At 47.6% G+C, this 16,120-nt stretch overlaps 1 protein-coding gene across 3 annotated transcripts in view; it reads right to left on the reverse strand.

The window, feature by feature from the left end:
* Positions 1-660: 660 nt before the first annotated feature.
* The window catches only part of LOC139276328 (THO complex subunit 1), a 53,968-nt gene continuing 38,508 nt past the window's right edge, over positions 661-16,120 (reverse strand). For all 3 annotated transcript variants that reach the window (XM_070894143.1, XM_070894145.1, XM_070894146.1), the window contains exon 4: positions 661-1,014. In XM_070894143.1, the coding sequence (XP_070750244.1) occupies positions 786-1,014 (229 nt within the window). In that variant the 3' untranslated portion in view covers positions 661-785. The remainder of the gene's footprint in view (positions 1,015-16,120) is intronic.

The raw sequence follows: 16,120 nt of genomic DNA on the forward strand, positions 1-16,120 counted from the left end.
GAGCGTCGACCGCCTGAAAGGCTTCATCTTTGACCCAAAGACGTTGGGGGAAAGGTGATGTCATGTATGTAACCTTCATGTAACTGTAACCTTCATGTAACAACACTGCATACTGTATACACCTAAGAAATGCACACTTGACCACAGGGGGTGAACTTGTGGGAGACACTCCTCACCTGGTCATCCAGGTATATAAAGGGAGGTCCCACGCAGGGTCATCACTTCTTGGTCCTGTGAATAAAGGTTTGGGTCACAGAGTGACCTTGTCTGCAGAATGTGCCTCGTGTGAATTTATAGTAGTGTGTAAGGACATTACAGACCCAACTTGTTTCACCTATCTGGGTTCCAAAGCTGTTGTAGCCCTCTGCACACTTTCCAAAACCTCAATATCTCTCACCTTGTGAGACCATAACTAATCACAGAATTCTAACTGAGGCCCAGTCAAGGTCTAAAGGGTTAGCAGGATGTCAATTCAGATCTCTACCACAGAGTTCCTGATTACAACTTGGGAAATGCACCAGGCAGAGGCTTGATACTTCCCCACAGCGAGAAGGTGGGTGAGTTGGATGCTGAGCCACTGCAGGATTCTCTCACGCAATCTCAGTTACCCGCTCGAGATCGCTGTTAGAAGTAGCGAAGAAAAAAATGCAGAACCACTGGTAAAGTTTGCCATTTTTATTATGCCTCGCACATCTCCACAATAGAGCAACATTTTAAGTTTACTATCGTCACTCTGTAGTTTAGAACACACCGTTGGAGGATAAGACAGCAATTGCCTTTTCTTATTATTTATGGCTGAGCTGATTGATCTTCTGTAGACCCTCCCTGTTATTGATGGTCTTGTGCACGGTGATGAGGAATGGGAAGGCTGAGGGCAGCTCCACACGGCTACTGAGCTTCTGATGGCCCCAGTGGAGACAGCGCAGTTTATCTGCCAAGTCCTGCCGCCCAGCCCTCTCCAAAGCATCCTGCAGCATCTTTGTTTTGTTCATTTTGCTCCATGATTTTTCATACCTAAACAAGTTTGCAAGATTACATTTTTTTTAAACAGATCGAAGTCTTTTTCTTACAATCAGATTATTCTTTATCATTTTATAATGTCATTAACTAACAAAATCAATTGTGATTTTTTTTTGCAGTTATTCTAGTTTCAATATATAGGGCTGGATTCTGTGTTGCGGGGGGCAGGGGGTGTAGCAGGCACGATAGGTGCTGGGTCGTGTGGAAAAGTGGTCTTTATCCCCAGCTGTGAACCCACCACCACGAGCCTTTCCCCGATGTCGAGTCTGTCAGCACTGAGCGGTGGGGGGAGGAGGGGATCCAATTCAGGTAATTAGTGGCTTGTTTAGAGCCACTTAAGAATTAATTTAGGCTCACCTTCTGTATTTGACAGCATGCCCACGCTGGTCGTGAACCACGTCAGTCCAGCTGAGGCGGGAGATCAGTGGTCATTGAATCAGCTGTTGAGTTGACAAATGTGCAAATGTAAGCTCCCACCTTACAGAGATATCTTCTCTCAGCCACAAGCTCTTCCTCACTGCATTTCCACAACAGGGTCACCATGCTACAAGTCTTTACACAAGTCTCCATCCAGTCTGATCTCATTACCAATCTCACCATTGACAGATCACTTCCGTCATCTCTACTTCACCTGCCAGCAGCATGGGTGCCCTTTATACTATTCCAGCAGCATGGGTGCCCTTTATACTCTCTCACCTTGGTCTTCAGAATCCCAGCATGATCATCCCCAACACCAGTAGCACCAGACACACCAGCAGCACCACCAACAACAACACCAACCTTCTCCACAATCACCTGATTCTCCACAAGACAGAATGCATCTGCACCCGACCACATTGCTGCCCGGGAGGCCAGGGATGGCCTCAGCATGGCCAGATTTACTTCACGTGACGCTGTACACCTTGGCTGCCACATGATGTGCCAGGTTGGCACTACCCCACACCAACACCATAAAGCATCCCTATAATGATCAAGCCATTCCTTTCATCATCATCATAGGCAGTCTCTTGAAATCGAGGAAGACTTGCTCCACTCTAAAATGAGTTCTCTGGTGACTGTACAGTCCAATGCGGGAATTACAATCTCTGTCACAGGTGGGGCAGACAGTGGTTGAAGGAAAGGGGAGCCTGGTTTGCCACATGCTCCTTCCACTGTCTGCGCTTGATTTCTGCATGCTCTCGGTAATGAGACTCGAGGTGCTCAGTGTCCTCCCAGATGCTCTTCCTCCACTTTGGGCCAGGATTCCAAGGTGCCGGTGGGGATATTGCACTTTATCAAGGAGGCTTTGAGGGTGTCCTTGAAATGTTTCCTCTGCCTACCTGGAGCTCGCTTGCCATGTAGGAGTTCTGAGGGAGTCTCGTGTCGGGCTTGAAGACGATGTGCCTCGCCCAACAGAGCCGGTCAAGCATGGTCAGTGCTTCAATGCTGGGAATGTTGGCCTGAGCGAGAACTTTGACGTCTATCATTCCAGTAGATTTGCAGGATCTTGCGGAGGCAGTGTTGGTGGTACTACTCCAGCGCTTTGAGATGTCTGCTGTATATGGTCCACGTCTCTGAGCCATTTATGAGGGCGGGTATCACCACTGCCCTGTAGACCATAAGCTTGGTGCCAGATTTGAAGTCCTGGTCTTCAAACACCCTCTTCCTCAGGCAACCGAAGGCTGCGCTGGCACACTGGAGGCGGTGTTGGACCTCGTCATCGATGTCTGCCCTTGCTGATAGTAGGCTCCACGTTGTCCAAGGCTACGCCGGGATTTTGATGACCGGGGGGGCAGTGCTGTGTTGCGGGGTCAGGTTGGTGGAGGACCTTTGTCTTACAGATGTAAGTGTCCTCGACTCCATCCCGCAGCATGCTACCCGGCACCATCTCAGCAAAACCCCATGAGGTAGAAAAGGCCATCCATCAGTTCAAGAACAACAAGGCATCAGGAGCAGATGGAATCCCCGCCAAGGCACTAAAGTATGGCAGAGAAGTACTATTGTCACGAATGCATGACCTCATCTCTCTTATCTGGAAGGAGGAGAGCATGCCAGGAGATCTCAGAGATGCCGTAATCGTGACCATCTTCAAAAAGGGGGACAAGTCCGACTGTGGTAACTACAGAGGAATCTCCCTGCTGTTGGCCACTGGAAAAGTCATTCCTTTCACACTCATGACCATTGCGGGGGGGGGGGGGGGGGGGGGTACCGTTATGTCTCACCATTCACTGCAATTCACTAAGCCACTTCCAAAGATACACACAAATCTGTCCAAGAACGCAAAGTGTTGAAAATAAAGCTTAAATGTTTGACACCACATTAACAGATACTTTACATGAACATTGCATAAAACACCCAAGTGCCTATCCTTGTGTGTTGTTAGTTGATATGATTGCACTAGGACGAGGGTGAGTGTAAGGGGTGGCTAGTGAGATGGGGAAGTGATAATGTAGATAGAGAGGGATGGGTGGACGTGCAAGATATGTTGGTGTGAGTAAGGATGTACAGGAGTAGGGTAGGGAAGGCAGAGTGATGGGGATGTGATGAGAGGCACAGCAGGATGAGGTTGAGTGTGGCTTTGTACTAACGTTTTGTGATTTAATGAGACCATTGAAACGTTTGCGGCACTGCACCCAGGTCCTCCTGACAACATCCCTGCTCGTGCCCTCATCTGCAAGGTGCAACCAGGCTATGTTGGTCTCTTGGGGAGGTCTCTTCCACCCATTGGAAGGGAAGAGGACCTCCCTGCGTGCATGAGAGAGCCTGGGGGGAACCCTGCACCTTTGTGCAATGCTTGTCAGTGCTTGCAGTACCTCAATGTTGTAGAAAACTGACAACACAAATGTCAAAATAAAGTTGGCTATGGTCCCTTTAAGGAAACTGGCTGATGGAGCGTCATCAAATGACGTCACCAGACTCGCTTCCTCTAACTGGCTGGTAAACGCAAGCCCAATCATTTCAGAGTAAGATGGAGACAGCATCGGAGTCGGGACCCGTCACCGATATCGCCCCCCACGGACCCACCGAGGTTAGTAAAATCGCAGCCTTAGTATCTGCAGCAGTCCTCTGCCTTCTCATTTTCCCATTTCCTCTGTGAGCAGAACAGTGAAGCCATGGCTAAGTGGTAGCTCCCTCGCCTCTGAGTCAGCGGATTGTGGGGTCCAGCCCCAGAGACTTGAGCACAAAAGCTGGACGAACACTTCAGTTCTTTTTGGATGAGACGCTAAACCGAGACCCAGTCTGTCAGCTCAGGTGAAGAGCAGGGGAATTATCCTGGTCAACATTTATCGCTCAACCAATGCCACCGAAAACAGATTATTTGGTCATTTGTCTCATTGCTGTTTGTGGACTACACTTCAAAAGTACTTCCTTTGAAGTGCCTTGAGATGTCTTGAGGTCATGAAAGGCACTTACTGTGAAAAGAAAAAGTTCTTCCTTTTTGAGGCACTGTGCTGTCGACACCTCAAAAGCACATCATTGGCTGTAAAGTGCTTTGGGACATCCTGAGGTTGTAAAAGGCGTAATATAAATGCACATTTTTAAATTCCTACTGCTCTCTTCTTTAACAACGATATTGGAAAATGGGACAACGTCTAAACTGGTGCTCTCCTGTGTCTGAGAGCAGTACAACACTAGCTCCATGCCTTCTGTTCCCAGCGAATTAAACCCAGCAATACTTGATTATCACAGTATGATCAAGCTGATTAAGAGGCAGCTATGTTTAAAAGCCTCATTTTCACATTCTTTACAGCTCCCAGCACAGAGCTTCAAGCAGCGGGAATCCACAGGTTGCCCAATTTGTGTTCCCTTGAGAGTAGAAGATTCAGGCACGATCTAATTGAGATGGTTAAAGGACTTGCCGCCAGTGTTACAAAACACAGCGATCAGAAAATATAGGCTCAGCTATAGGAGACAAGCTTCCCTTCATCATAATAAAGGTGTGGTTAGGAGAAAACAGCTCAAAATGAGTGAACTCAATGTGAACAAATTAGGTCTGGTGTGTAGTAAAATGATCTTGTTTAGAGAATAACTAGCTATCATCAGCAAGAACACGCTCAGTGGCTGACCTATTTCAAATTGGCGATTTATACAGCAGTCTGTGCCATTTGGATTTGACTGTTTAGTGCTCTCTGACCTCTGATCCACATTGCCCTGGTAACCAGTTTGATATGGCTTGTAATTGTTTTGAATTCCACAAAATCCTTTGCTAAAGTTTTTTTTAAAATGACAATTTTACCAAGCTATTAGTTTTGCCTCCATCGTTTAGATCTCCCGTGCGACTGGAAGACTGGGTTCATCGCTTTACAGCCAATGAACTTTTGCAGTGTAGTCACTATTGTAATGTAGGAAACGCGGCAGCCAATTTGCACACAGCAAGCTCCCACAAACAGCAATGTGATAATGACAAGATCATCTGTTTTTGTTATATTGATTGAGGGTTAAATATTGACCAGGACACCAGAGATAATAGTGCCATGGGATCTTTTATGTCCACTTGAGAGAGCGGACAGGGCCTCGGTTTAACGTCTCATCCGAAAGATGGCACCTCCGACAGTGCTGTGCTATCTCAGGACTGCACTGGAGTATCAGCCTGGATCTTTTTGTGCTCAAGTGCTAGGAGTGGGACTTAAACCCACAATCTTCTGACTCAGAGGTGAGTATGCTACCCACTGAGCCACAGCTGACACTGTTAACAGCTAACACATCCACAGCATTAGAGTGCTGCAATTAACAGGTTGGCTTACCTTCCAGGCAAACCTGTATCACTTTTATGTATCAGCCTTGGCTCAGAGGGTGAGTCAGAAGGTTGTGGGTTCAAGCCTCACTTCAGGCTGAACCTCCAGTGCAGTGCTGAGGGAGTGCTGGACTGTCAGAGGTGCTGTCTTTCAGATGAGACATTAAACCGAGGCCCCGTCTGCTCTCACAGGTGGACATAAAAGATCCCGTGGAACAGAATCGGAGTTCTTCCCGCTGCCCTGGCCAATATTTAGCCCTAAAATAATACTGCTAAAAATCAGATTATCTGGTCATTTATCTCATTGCTGTTTGTGGGACCATACTGTGTACAAATTTGCTGCCGCGTTTCCTACATTACAACAGTGACTACATTGCAAAAGTACTTAATTGAAGTGACGTGGGATGTCTTGAGGTGCTATACAAATGCAAGTCTTTTCATGCATGGCTGCTACTATGCATTCAGCACCTCACCCAGTCCCAGTCAACTCCTCCCTCCCTCCCACACTGGCAGAATGGGCCCATTGTCTGCAGCATTGGAGAGTGGTGTACAATGTCAGAATGGTGAGAGGGTCACTGCAATCGCTCGCCCAGAAATGTTACTGTAATTTATGCACCTGAGTATGCTCACAGATTTATAGAGCTCTTGACACCTGCAATTTCTGTGGTCTGGAGGAGTCCATGTTCCATGCTTTTATGGAATGTGCGAGGTTGCAGCCCCTATCCATTATTTGAAGGGGCTGCTCCTCAAATTCTGGCTGCACTTCAGTCCCACATTCCTGATCTTTGGGCACCCTGTGCAGAGGGGAGCGGGCAGGTCGGAAGGCTTCCTCGTAGGACTGCTCCTGGGCATGGCCAAGGGGGCCAACAGCCGGTCCACGCAGCAGGCGGTCGAGGGGGTCGTTCAGCCCGACTTCCTGCCTCTCTTCCGCGCTTACATCCAAGCCAGGGTGTCCCTGGAGATGGATCACGTGGTGTCCACCAGTACGCTAGTAGCCTTCCGCGAGAGGTGAACTGCAGTGCATCATTACCCCCAGCAACCAAATTTTAATTTGAAAATTATCGTTTTAAGTTTAATTTGTCTATGTTTGTCGGTTTTAGTGCCCCCCCCCCTCTCTTTTAGTCAGGGGCACTTGTATAATTTGCGTTTTGGTGTCCTCGGAATAAAAAAAAAGGGGGCACTTGTTGAGTCTTTGGTGTTCCCCCCCCCACCCCCGCTTTAATCAGGGCACTTGATTTATTGTTTTACAGCAATATAGTTGTAGAGCTGTTGACGCCTGCAATTTCTGCGGTTTGGAAGAGTTCATGTTCCATGTTTTTATTGAATGTAAGAGGTTGCAGCCCCTGTTCCATTATTTGTAGGGGCTGCTCCTCAAGTTCTGGTTGTACTTCAGGCCCACACTCCTGATCTTTGGGCACCCTGTGCAGAGGGGAGCGGGCAGGTCAGAAGGCCTCCTCGTAGGACTGCTCCTGGGCATGGCCAAGGAGGCCATCAGCCGGTCCAGGCAGAGGGCGGTCGAGGGGGTCATTCAGCCCGACTGCCTGACACTCTTCCGCGGTTACATCCGAGCCAGGGTGTCCCTGGAGATGGAGAATGCGGTGTCCACCGGTACACTTGCAGCCTTCGGCGAGAAACATAGAAAATAGGTGCAGGAGTAGGCCATTCGGCCCTTCGAGCCTGCACCACCATTCAATATGATCATGGATAATCATTCACCTCAGTACCCCTTTCCCGCTTTCTCTCCATACCCATTGATCACTTTAGCCGTAAGGGCCACATCTAACTCCCTCTTGAATATATCCAATGAACTGGCATGAACGACTCTCTGCGGCAGGGAATTCCACAGGTTAACAACTCTATGAGTGAAGAAGTTTCTCCTCATCTCAGTCCTAAATGGCCTACCCCTTATCCTAAGACTGTGTCCCCTGGTTCTGGACTTCCCCAACATCGGGAACATTCTTCCCGCATCTAACCTGTCCCGTCCCGTCAGAATCTTATACGTTTCTATGAGATCCCCTCTCATCCTTCTAAACTCCAGTGTATAAAGGCTCAGTTGATCCAGTCTCTCCTCATATGTCAGTCCAGCCATCCCTGGAATCAGTCTGGTGAACTTTCGCTGCACTCCCTCAATAGCAAGAACGTCCTTCCTCAGATTAGTAGACCAAAACTGAACACAATATTCCAGGTGAGGCCTCACCAAGGCCCTGTACAACTGCAGTAAGACCTCCCTGCTCCTATACTCAAATCCCCTAGCTATGAAGGCCAACATTTGCTTTCTTCACCGCCTGCTGTACCTGCATGCCAACTTTCAATGACTGATGAACCATGACACCCAGGTCTCGTTGCACCTCCCCTTTTCCTAATCTGCCGCCATTCAGATAATATTCTGCCTTCGTGTTTTTGCCACCAAAGTGGATAACCTCACATTTATCCACATTATACTGCCATGCATTTGTCCACTCTCCTAATCTGTCCAAATCACCCTGCAGTCTCTTAGCATCCTCCTTACAGCTCACACCGCCACCCAGTTTAGTGTCATCTGCAAACTTGGAGATATTACCCTCAATTCCTTCATCCAAATCATTAATGTATATTGTGAAGAGTTGGGGTCCCAGCACTGAGCCCTGCAGTACTCCACTAGTTACTGAGAGGTGGGCGCTGGAGGGACTGGAGTGCATCATTATCCCCGGCAACCAAATTTTAATTTGATTTTATATCTAAATGTTAATTTGTTTAATTTGCCGGTTTTCATGCCCTTCCCTTTTAGCCAGGGGGCACTTGTATAATTTATGTTATTTCAGTGCCCTCAAAAAAAAAAAAAAAAAACAAGGGGCGTTTTCGAAGTGTGCCCCCCCGCCCCCCCCACTTTAATCATGGGACACTTGATTACTGATCACAACTCAAAATAGTTGTAGAGCTGTTGAACCTGCTCAATGGCAGAGGAGCGGGTTGGATGGCAACAGACGAGCAGGCACAGCGCATATCCTGGGCCAATGTCCAGCCAATGCTATCGAGTCGCTAAAAACAACACTGGACTTTGACTTCGTTAGGTGTGCCGAGGAGGCTCAAGCACGTGGGGCGATCCCGTCCGAACTGACCCTCGTCCGGATGGAATTCCTTATCGACGTCAAGCTCCGAAACCTCCCTTGGGAGCCGGCACCTCAGAATTTGAGCCTCCTCCGGGAAATCCCCTCCATACCTTTCAGTTCTGCGCGGAGGGGATTCCTATATGGGCTGCTCTTGCACACTCTCCACTTTGCCATCCTCGTCTGCCATCCGGACACGCCATGGCGCACCATCTTGCCATCCGGAGGAGGCAGGGGTCGCCAATGGAATGTTCTATACGCGGGAGTCCTCCCTTTATTTATTGGGGACTTGGCCTGGAGCGTGTTGCATGGAGCAGTCCCGTGCAATAGGTTTTTAAATCAGTTCACGGGCTCCCAGGCCGCCTGTAATTTCTGCGGTCGAGAGGAGTCCGTGTTCCACATATATGTTGAGTGTGCAAGGTTGCAGCTCCTGTTCCATTATTTGAAGGGGCTGCTCCTCAAATTCTGGTTGCACTTCAATCCCACACTCTTGATCTTTGGGCACACCTGACACCATTAGGTACATAGAAATATAGAAACAAAGAAAATAGGTGCAGGAGTAGGCCATTCAGCCTGCGCCGCCATTCAATGAGTTCATGGCTGAACATGCAACTTCAGTACCTGATTCCTGCTTTCTCGCCATACCCCTTGATCCCCCGAGTAGTAAGAACTTCATCTAACTCCCTTTTGAATATATTTAGTGAATTGGCCTCAACTACTTTCTGTGGTAGAGAATTCCACAGGTTCACCACTTTTTGGGTGAAGAAGTTTCTCCTCATCTCGGTCCTAAATGGCTTACCCCTTATCCTTAGACTGTGACCCCTGGTTCTGGACTTCCCCAACATTGGAAACATTCTTCCTGCATCTAACCTGTCTAAACCTGTCAGAATTTTAAACGTTTCTATGAGGTCCCCTCTCATTCTTCTGAACTCCAGTGAATACAAGCCCAGTTGATCCAGTCTTTCTTGATAGGTCAGTCCCACCAGCTCGGGAATCAGTCTGATGAATCTTCGCTGCACTCCCTCAATAGCAAGAATGTCCTTCCTCAAGTTAGGAGACCAAAACTGTACACAATACTCCAGGTGTGGCCTCACCAAGGCCCTGCACAACTGTAGCAACACCTCCCTGCCCCTGTACTCAAATCCCCTCGCTATGAAGGCCAACATGCCATTTGCTTTCTTAACCGCCTGCTGTACCTGCATGCCTGATGACTGATGTACCATGACACCCAGGTCTCGTTGCACCTCCCCTTTTCCTAATCTGTCACCATTCAGATAATAGTCTGTCTCTCTGTTTTTACCACCAAAGTGGATAACCTCACATTTATCCACATTATACTTCATCTGCCATGCATTTGCCCACTCAACCTAACCTATCCAAGTCACTCTGCAGCCTCATAGCATCCTCCTCGCAGCTCACACTGTCACCCAACTTAGTGTCATCCGCAAATTTGGAGATACTACATTTAATCCCCTCATCTAAATCATTAATGTACAATGTAAACAGCTGGGCCCTAGCACAGAACCTTGCGGTACCCCACGAGTCACTGCCTGCCATTCTGAAAAGTACCCATTTACTCCTACTCTTTGCTTCCTGTCTGACAACCAGTTCTCAATCCACGTCAGCACACTACCCCCAATCCCATGTGCTTTAACTTTGCACATTAATCTCTTGTGTGGGACCTTGTCGAAAGCCTTCTGAAAGTCCAAATATACCACATCAACTGGTTCTCCCTTGTCCACTTTACTGGAAACATCCTCACAAAATTCCAGAAGATTTGTCAAGCATGATTTCCCTTTCACAAATCCATGCTGACTTGGACCTATCACGTCACCATTTTCCAAATGCGCTGCTATGACATCCTTAATAATTGATTCCATCATTTTACCCACTACGGAGGTCAGACTGACCAGTCGATAATTCCGTTTTCTCTCTCCCTCCTTTTTTAAAAAGTGGGGTTACATTGGCTACCCTCCACTCGATAGGAACTGATCCAGAGTCAATGGAATGTTGGAAAATGACTGTCAATGCATCCGCTATTTCCAAGACCACCTCCTTAAGTACTCTGCGATGCAGTCCATCAGGTCCTGGGGATTTATTGGCCTTCAATCCCATCAATTTCCCCAACACAATTTCCCGACTAATAAAGATTTCCCTCAGTTCCTCCTCCTAACTAGACCCTCTGACCCCATTTATATCCGGAAGGTTGTTTGTGTCCTCCTCAGTGAATACCGAACCAAAGTACTTGTTCAATTGGTCTGCCATTTCTTTGTTCCCCGTTATGACTTCCCCTGATTCTGACTGCAGGGGATCTACGTTTGTCTTTACTAACCTTTTTCTCTTTACATATCTATCGAAACTTTTGCAATCTGCCTTAATGTTCCCTGCAAGCTTCTTCTCATACTCCATTTTCCCTGCCCTAATCTGCTGAGTTCTAAATTTCTCCCAGTCCCCGGGTTCGCTGCTATTTCTGGCCAATTTGTATGCCACTTCCTTGGCTTTAATACTATCCCTGATTTCCCTTGATAGCCACAGTTGAGCCACCTTCCCTTTTTTATTTTTACGCCAGACAGGAATGTACAATTGTTGTAGTTCATTCATGCGGTCTCTAAATGTCTGCCATTGCCCATCCACAGTCAACCCCTTAAGTACCATTCGCCAATCTATCCTAGCCAATTCACGCCTCATACCTTCAAAGTTACCCTTCTTTAAGTTCTGGACCATGGTCTCTGAATTAACTGTTTCATTCTCCATCCTAATGCAGAATTCCACCATATTATGGTCACTCTTCCCCAAGGGGCCTTGCACAATGAGATTGCTAATTAATCCTCTCTCATTACACAACACCCAGTTTAAGATGACCTCCCCCCTAGTTGGTTCCTCGACATATTGGTCTAGAAAACCATCCCTTATGCACTCCAGGAAATCCTCCTCCACCGTATTGCTTCCAGTTTGGCTAGCCCAATCGATATGCATATTAAAGTCACCCATTATAACTGCTGCACCTTTATTGCATGCACCCCTAATTTCCTGTTTGATGCCCTCCCCAACATCACTACTACTGTTTGGAGGTCTGTACACAACTCCCACTAACGTTTTTTGCCCTTTGGTGTTCTGCAGCTATACCCATATAGATTCCACATCATCCAAGCTAATGTCTTTCTTAACTATTGCATTAATCTCCTCTTTAACCAGCAATGCTACCCCACCTCCTTTTCCTTTTATTCTATCCTTCCTGAATGTTGAATACCCCTGGATGTTGAGTTCTCAGCCCTGATCATACTGGAGCCACGTCTCCGTAATCCCAATCACATCATATTTGTTAACATCTATTTGCACAGTTAACTCATCCAGCTTATTGCGGATACTCCTTGCATTAAGACACAAAGCCTTCAGGCTTGTGTTTTTAACACCCTTTGTCCTTTTAGAATTTTTCTGTACAGTGGCCCTTTTTGTTCTTTGCCTTGGGTTTCTCTGCCCTCCACTTTTCCTCATCTCCTTTCTGTCTTTTGCTTTTGCCTCCTTTTTTGTTTCCCTCTGTCTCCCTGCATTGGTTCCCATCCCCCTGCCATATTAGTTTAACTTCTCCCCAACAGCACTAGCAAACACTCCCCTAAGGACATTGGTTCCGGTCCTGCCCAGGTGCAGACCGTCCGGTTTGTACTGGTCCCACCTCCCCCAGAACCGGTTCCAATGCCCCAGGAATTTGAATCCCTCCCTGCTGCACCACTGCTCAAGCCACATATTCATCTGTACTATCCTGCGATTCCTACTCTGACTAGCACGTGACACTGGTAGCAATCCCGAGATTAGTACTTTTGAGGTCCTACTTTTTAATTTAGCTCCTAGCTCCTTAAATTCGTTTCGTAGGACCTCATCCCTTTTTTTACCTATGTCGTTGGTACCAATGTGCACCACGACAACTGGCTGTTCTCCCTCCCTTTTTAGAATGTCCTGCACCCGCTCCGAGACATCCTTGACCCTTGCACCAGGGAGGCAACATACCATGTTGGAGTCTCGGTTGCGGCCGCAGAAACGCCTATCTATTCCCCTCACCATTGAATCCCCTATCACTATCGCTCTCCCACTCTTTTTCCTGCCCTCCTGTGCAACAGAGCCAGCCACGGTGCCATGAAGTTGGCTGCTACTACCCTCCCCTGATGAGTCATCCCCCCCAACAGCACTCAAAGCGGTGTATCTGTTTTGCAGGGGGATGACCACAGGGGACCCCTGCACTACCTTCCTTGCACTACTCTTCCTGCTGGTCTTCCATTCCCTATCTGGCTGTGGACCTTTCTCCTGCGGTAAGACCAACTCGCTACACGTGATACTCACGTCATTCTCAGCATCGTGGATGCTCCAGAGTGAATCCACCCTCAGCTCCAATTCCGTATGTCGAGGAGACTCAAGCACGTGGGGAGATCACATCCGAACTGACCCCGGTGCGGAGTGGAGCGGGCAAGTCGGCAGGCCTCCTCATAGAACTGCTCCTGCTCATGGTCAAGGGGGCCATCAGCCAGTCCAGGTTGTGCGCGGTCGAGGGGGTCATTCAGCTCAACTGCCTGCCTCTCTTCCGCGGTTACATCCGAGCCAGTGTGTCCCTGGAGATGGAGCACGTGGTGTACACTGGTACGCTTGCAGCCTTCCGCGAGAGGTGGGCGCCGGAGGGACTGGAGTGCATCATCACCCCCGGCAACCAAATTTTTATTTGATTTAAGTTACTGCCAAAGTTTAAATTGTTTATTGTGTCCTTTTAGCCAGGGGGCACTTGTATAATTTGCGTTTTTGGTGCCTTCAAAAAAAAACCAAGGGGGCACTTGAAACGTTTTGAAGTGTGCCCCCCCCTTTAACCAGGGGGCACTTGATTACCACAGTTAAAGGGTACACAGCCAGATAGGGAATGGATGACCAACAGGAAGAGCAGTGGAAGGAAGGTAGTGCAGGGGTCCCCTGCGGTCATCCCCCTGCAAAACAGACACACTGCTTTGGGTACTGTTGTTGGGGATGACTCATCAGGGGAGAGGAGCAGCAGCAGCCAAGTTCATGGTACGAGGGGTGGCTCTGCTGCACAGGAGGGCAGGAAAAAGAGTGGGAGAGCTATAGTGGTAGGGGATTCTATTGTAAAGGGAATAGATAGACGTTTGTGCGGCCGCAATCGAGACTCCAGGATGGTATGTTGCCTCTCTGGTGCAAGGGTCAAGGATGTCTTGGAGCGGCTGCAGGACATTTTGAAGGGAGAGGGTGAACAGCCAGTTGTCATGGTGCATATAGGTACCAACGATATAGGTAAAAAAACAGGAAGAGGTCCTACAAAATGAATTTAGGAAGCTAGGAGCTAAATTAAAAAGTAGGACCCCAAAAGTAGTAATCTCGGGATCGCTACCAGTGCCATGTGCTCGTCAGGGTAGGAATCGCAGGATAGCTCAGATGAATACGTGGCTTGAGGAGTGGTGCAGAAGGGAGGGATTCAAATTCCTGGAACATTGGAACCGGTTCTGGGGGAGGTGGGACCAGTACAAACCGGACGGTCTGCGCCTGGGCAGGACCAAAACCAATGTCCTAGGGGGAGTGTTTGCAAGTGCTGTTGGTGAGGGGTTAAACTAATATGGCAGGGGGATGGGAACCTATGCAGAGAGACAGAGGGAAGTAGAATGGGAGCAGAAGCAAAAGATAGAGAGAAGAAAAGTAAAAGTGGAGGGCAGTGAAACCCAAGGCAAAAAGTAAAAAGGGCCACATTACACCAAAATTCGAAAGGGGCAAAGCGTGTTAAAAACACAAGCCTGAAGGCTCTGTGCCTCAATGCGAGGAGTATTCGGAATAAGATTGGCGAATTAACTGCGCAGATAGCTGTTAATGGATATGATGTAATTGGCATCACGGAGTCATGGCTCCAGGGTAACCAAGGTTGGGAACTCAACATCAAGGGTATTCAACATTCAGGAAGGATAGACAGAAAGGAAAAGCAGGTGGGGTGGCGTTGCTGGTTAAAGAGGAAATTAACACAATAATAAGGAAGGACATTAGCTTGGATGATGTGGAATCGGTATGGGTGGAGCTACGGAATACCAAAGGGCAGAAAACGCAAGTGGGAGTTGTGTACAGACCACCAAACAGTAGTAGTGAGGTTGGGAACAGCATCAAACAAGAAATTAGGGATGCGTGCAATAAAGGTACAGCAGTTATCATGGGCGACTTTAATCTACATATTGATTGGGCTAACCAAACTGGGAGCAATGCGGAGGAGGAGGATTTCCTGGAGTGTATTAGGGATGGTTTTCTAGACCAATATGTCGAGGAACCAACGAGAGGGCTGGCCATCCTAGACTGGGTGATGTGTAATGAGAAAATACTAATTAGCAATCTTGTTGTGCGAGGCCCCTTGGGGAAGAGTGACCATAATATGGTAGAATTGTTTATTAAGATGGAGAGTGACACAGTTAATTCAGAGACAACGGTCCTGAACTTAAGGAAAGGTAACTTCAATGGTATGAGACGTGAGTTGGCTAGAATAGACTGGCGAGTGATACTTAAAGGGTTGACGGTGGATAGGCAATGGCAAACATTTATAGATCACACGGTTGAATTTGAACAATTGCACATCCCTGTCTGGAGTAAAAATAAAACGGGGAAGGTGGCTCAACCGTGGCTAACAAGGGAAATTAAGAATAGTGCTAAATTCAAGGAAGAAGCAAATAAATTGGCCAGAAAAAGCAAAAAACCTGAGGACTGGGAGAATTTAACAATTCAGCAGGAGGACGAAGGGTTTAATTAGGAGGGGAAAAATAGAATACGAGAGGAAGCTTGCTGGGAACATAAAAACTGACTGCAAAAGCTTCTATAGATATGTGAAGAGAAAAAGATTAGTGAAGACAAACGTAGGTCCCTTGCAGTTGGATTCAGTTGAATTTATAATGGGGAACAAAGAAATGGCAGATCAATTGAACAAATACTTTGGTTCTATCTTTACGAAGGAAGACATATATAACCTTCCGGAAATACTAGGGGACCGAGGGTCCAGTGAGAAGGAGAAACTGAAGGAAATCCTTATTAGGTGGGAAATTGTGTTAGGGAAATTGATGGGATTGAAGGTCGATAAATCCCTGGGGCCTGATAGCATCCCAGAGTACTTAAGGAAGTGGCACTAGAAATAGTGGATGCATTGGTGATCATTTTCCAACAGTCTATCGACTCTGGATCAGTTCCTATGGACTGGAGGGTAGCTAATGTACCACCACTTTTTAAGAAAAGAGGGAGAGAGAAAACGGGTAATTATAGGCCGGTTAGCGTGACATCGGTGATA

This window comes from Pristiophorus japonicus, chromosome 11 (assembly GCF_044704955.1).
Source record: "Pristiophorus japonicus isolate sPriJap1 chromosome 11, sPriJap1.hap1, whole genome shotgun sequence".
Lineage (NCBI taxonomy): Eukaryota > Metazoa > Chordata > Chondrichthyes > Pristiophoridae > Pristiophorus > Pristiophorus japonicus.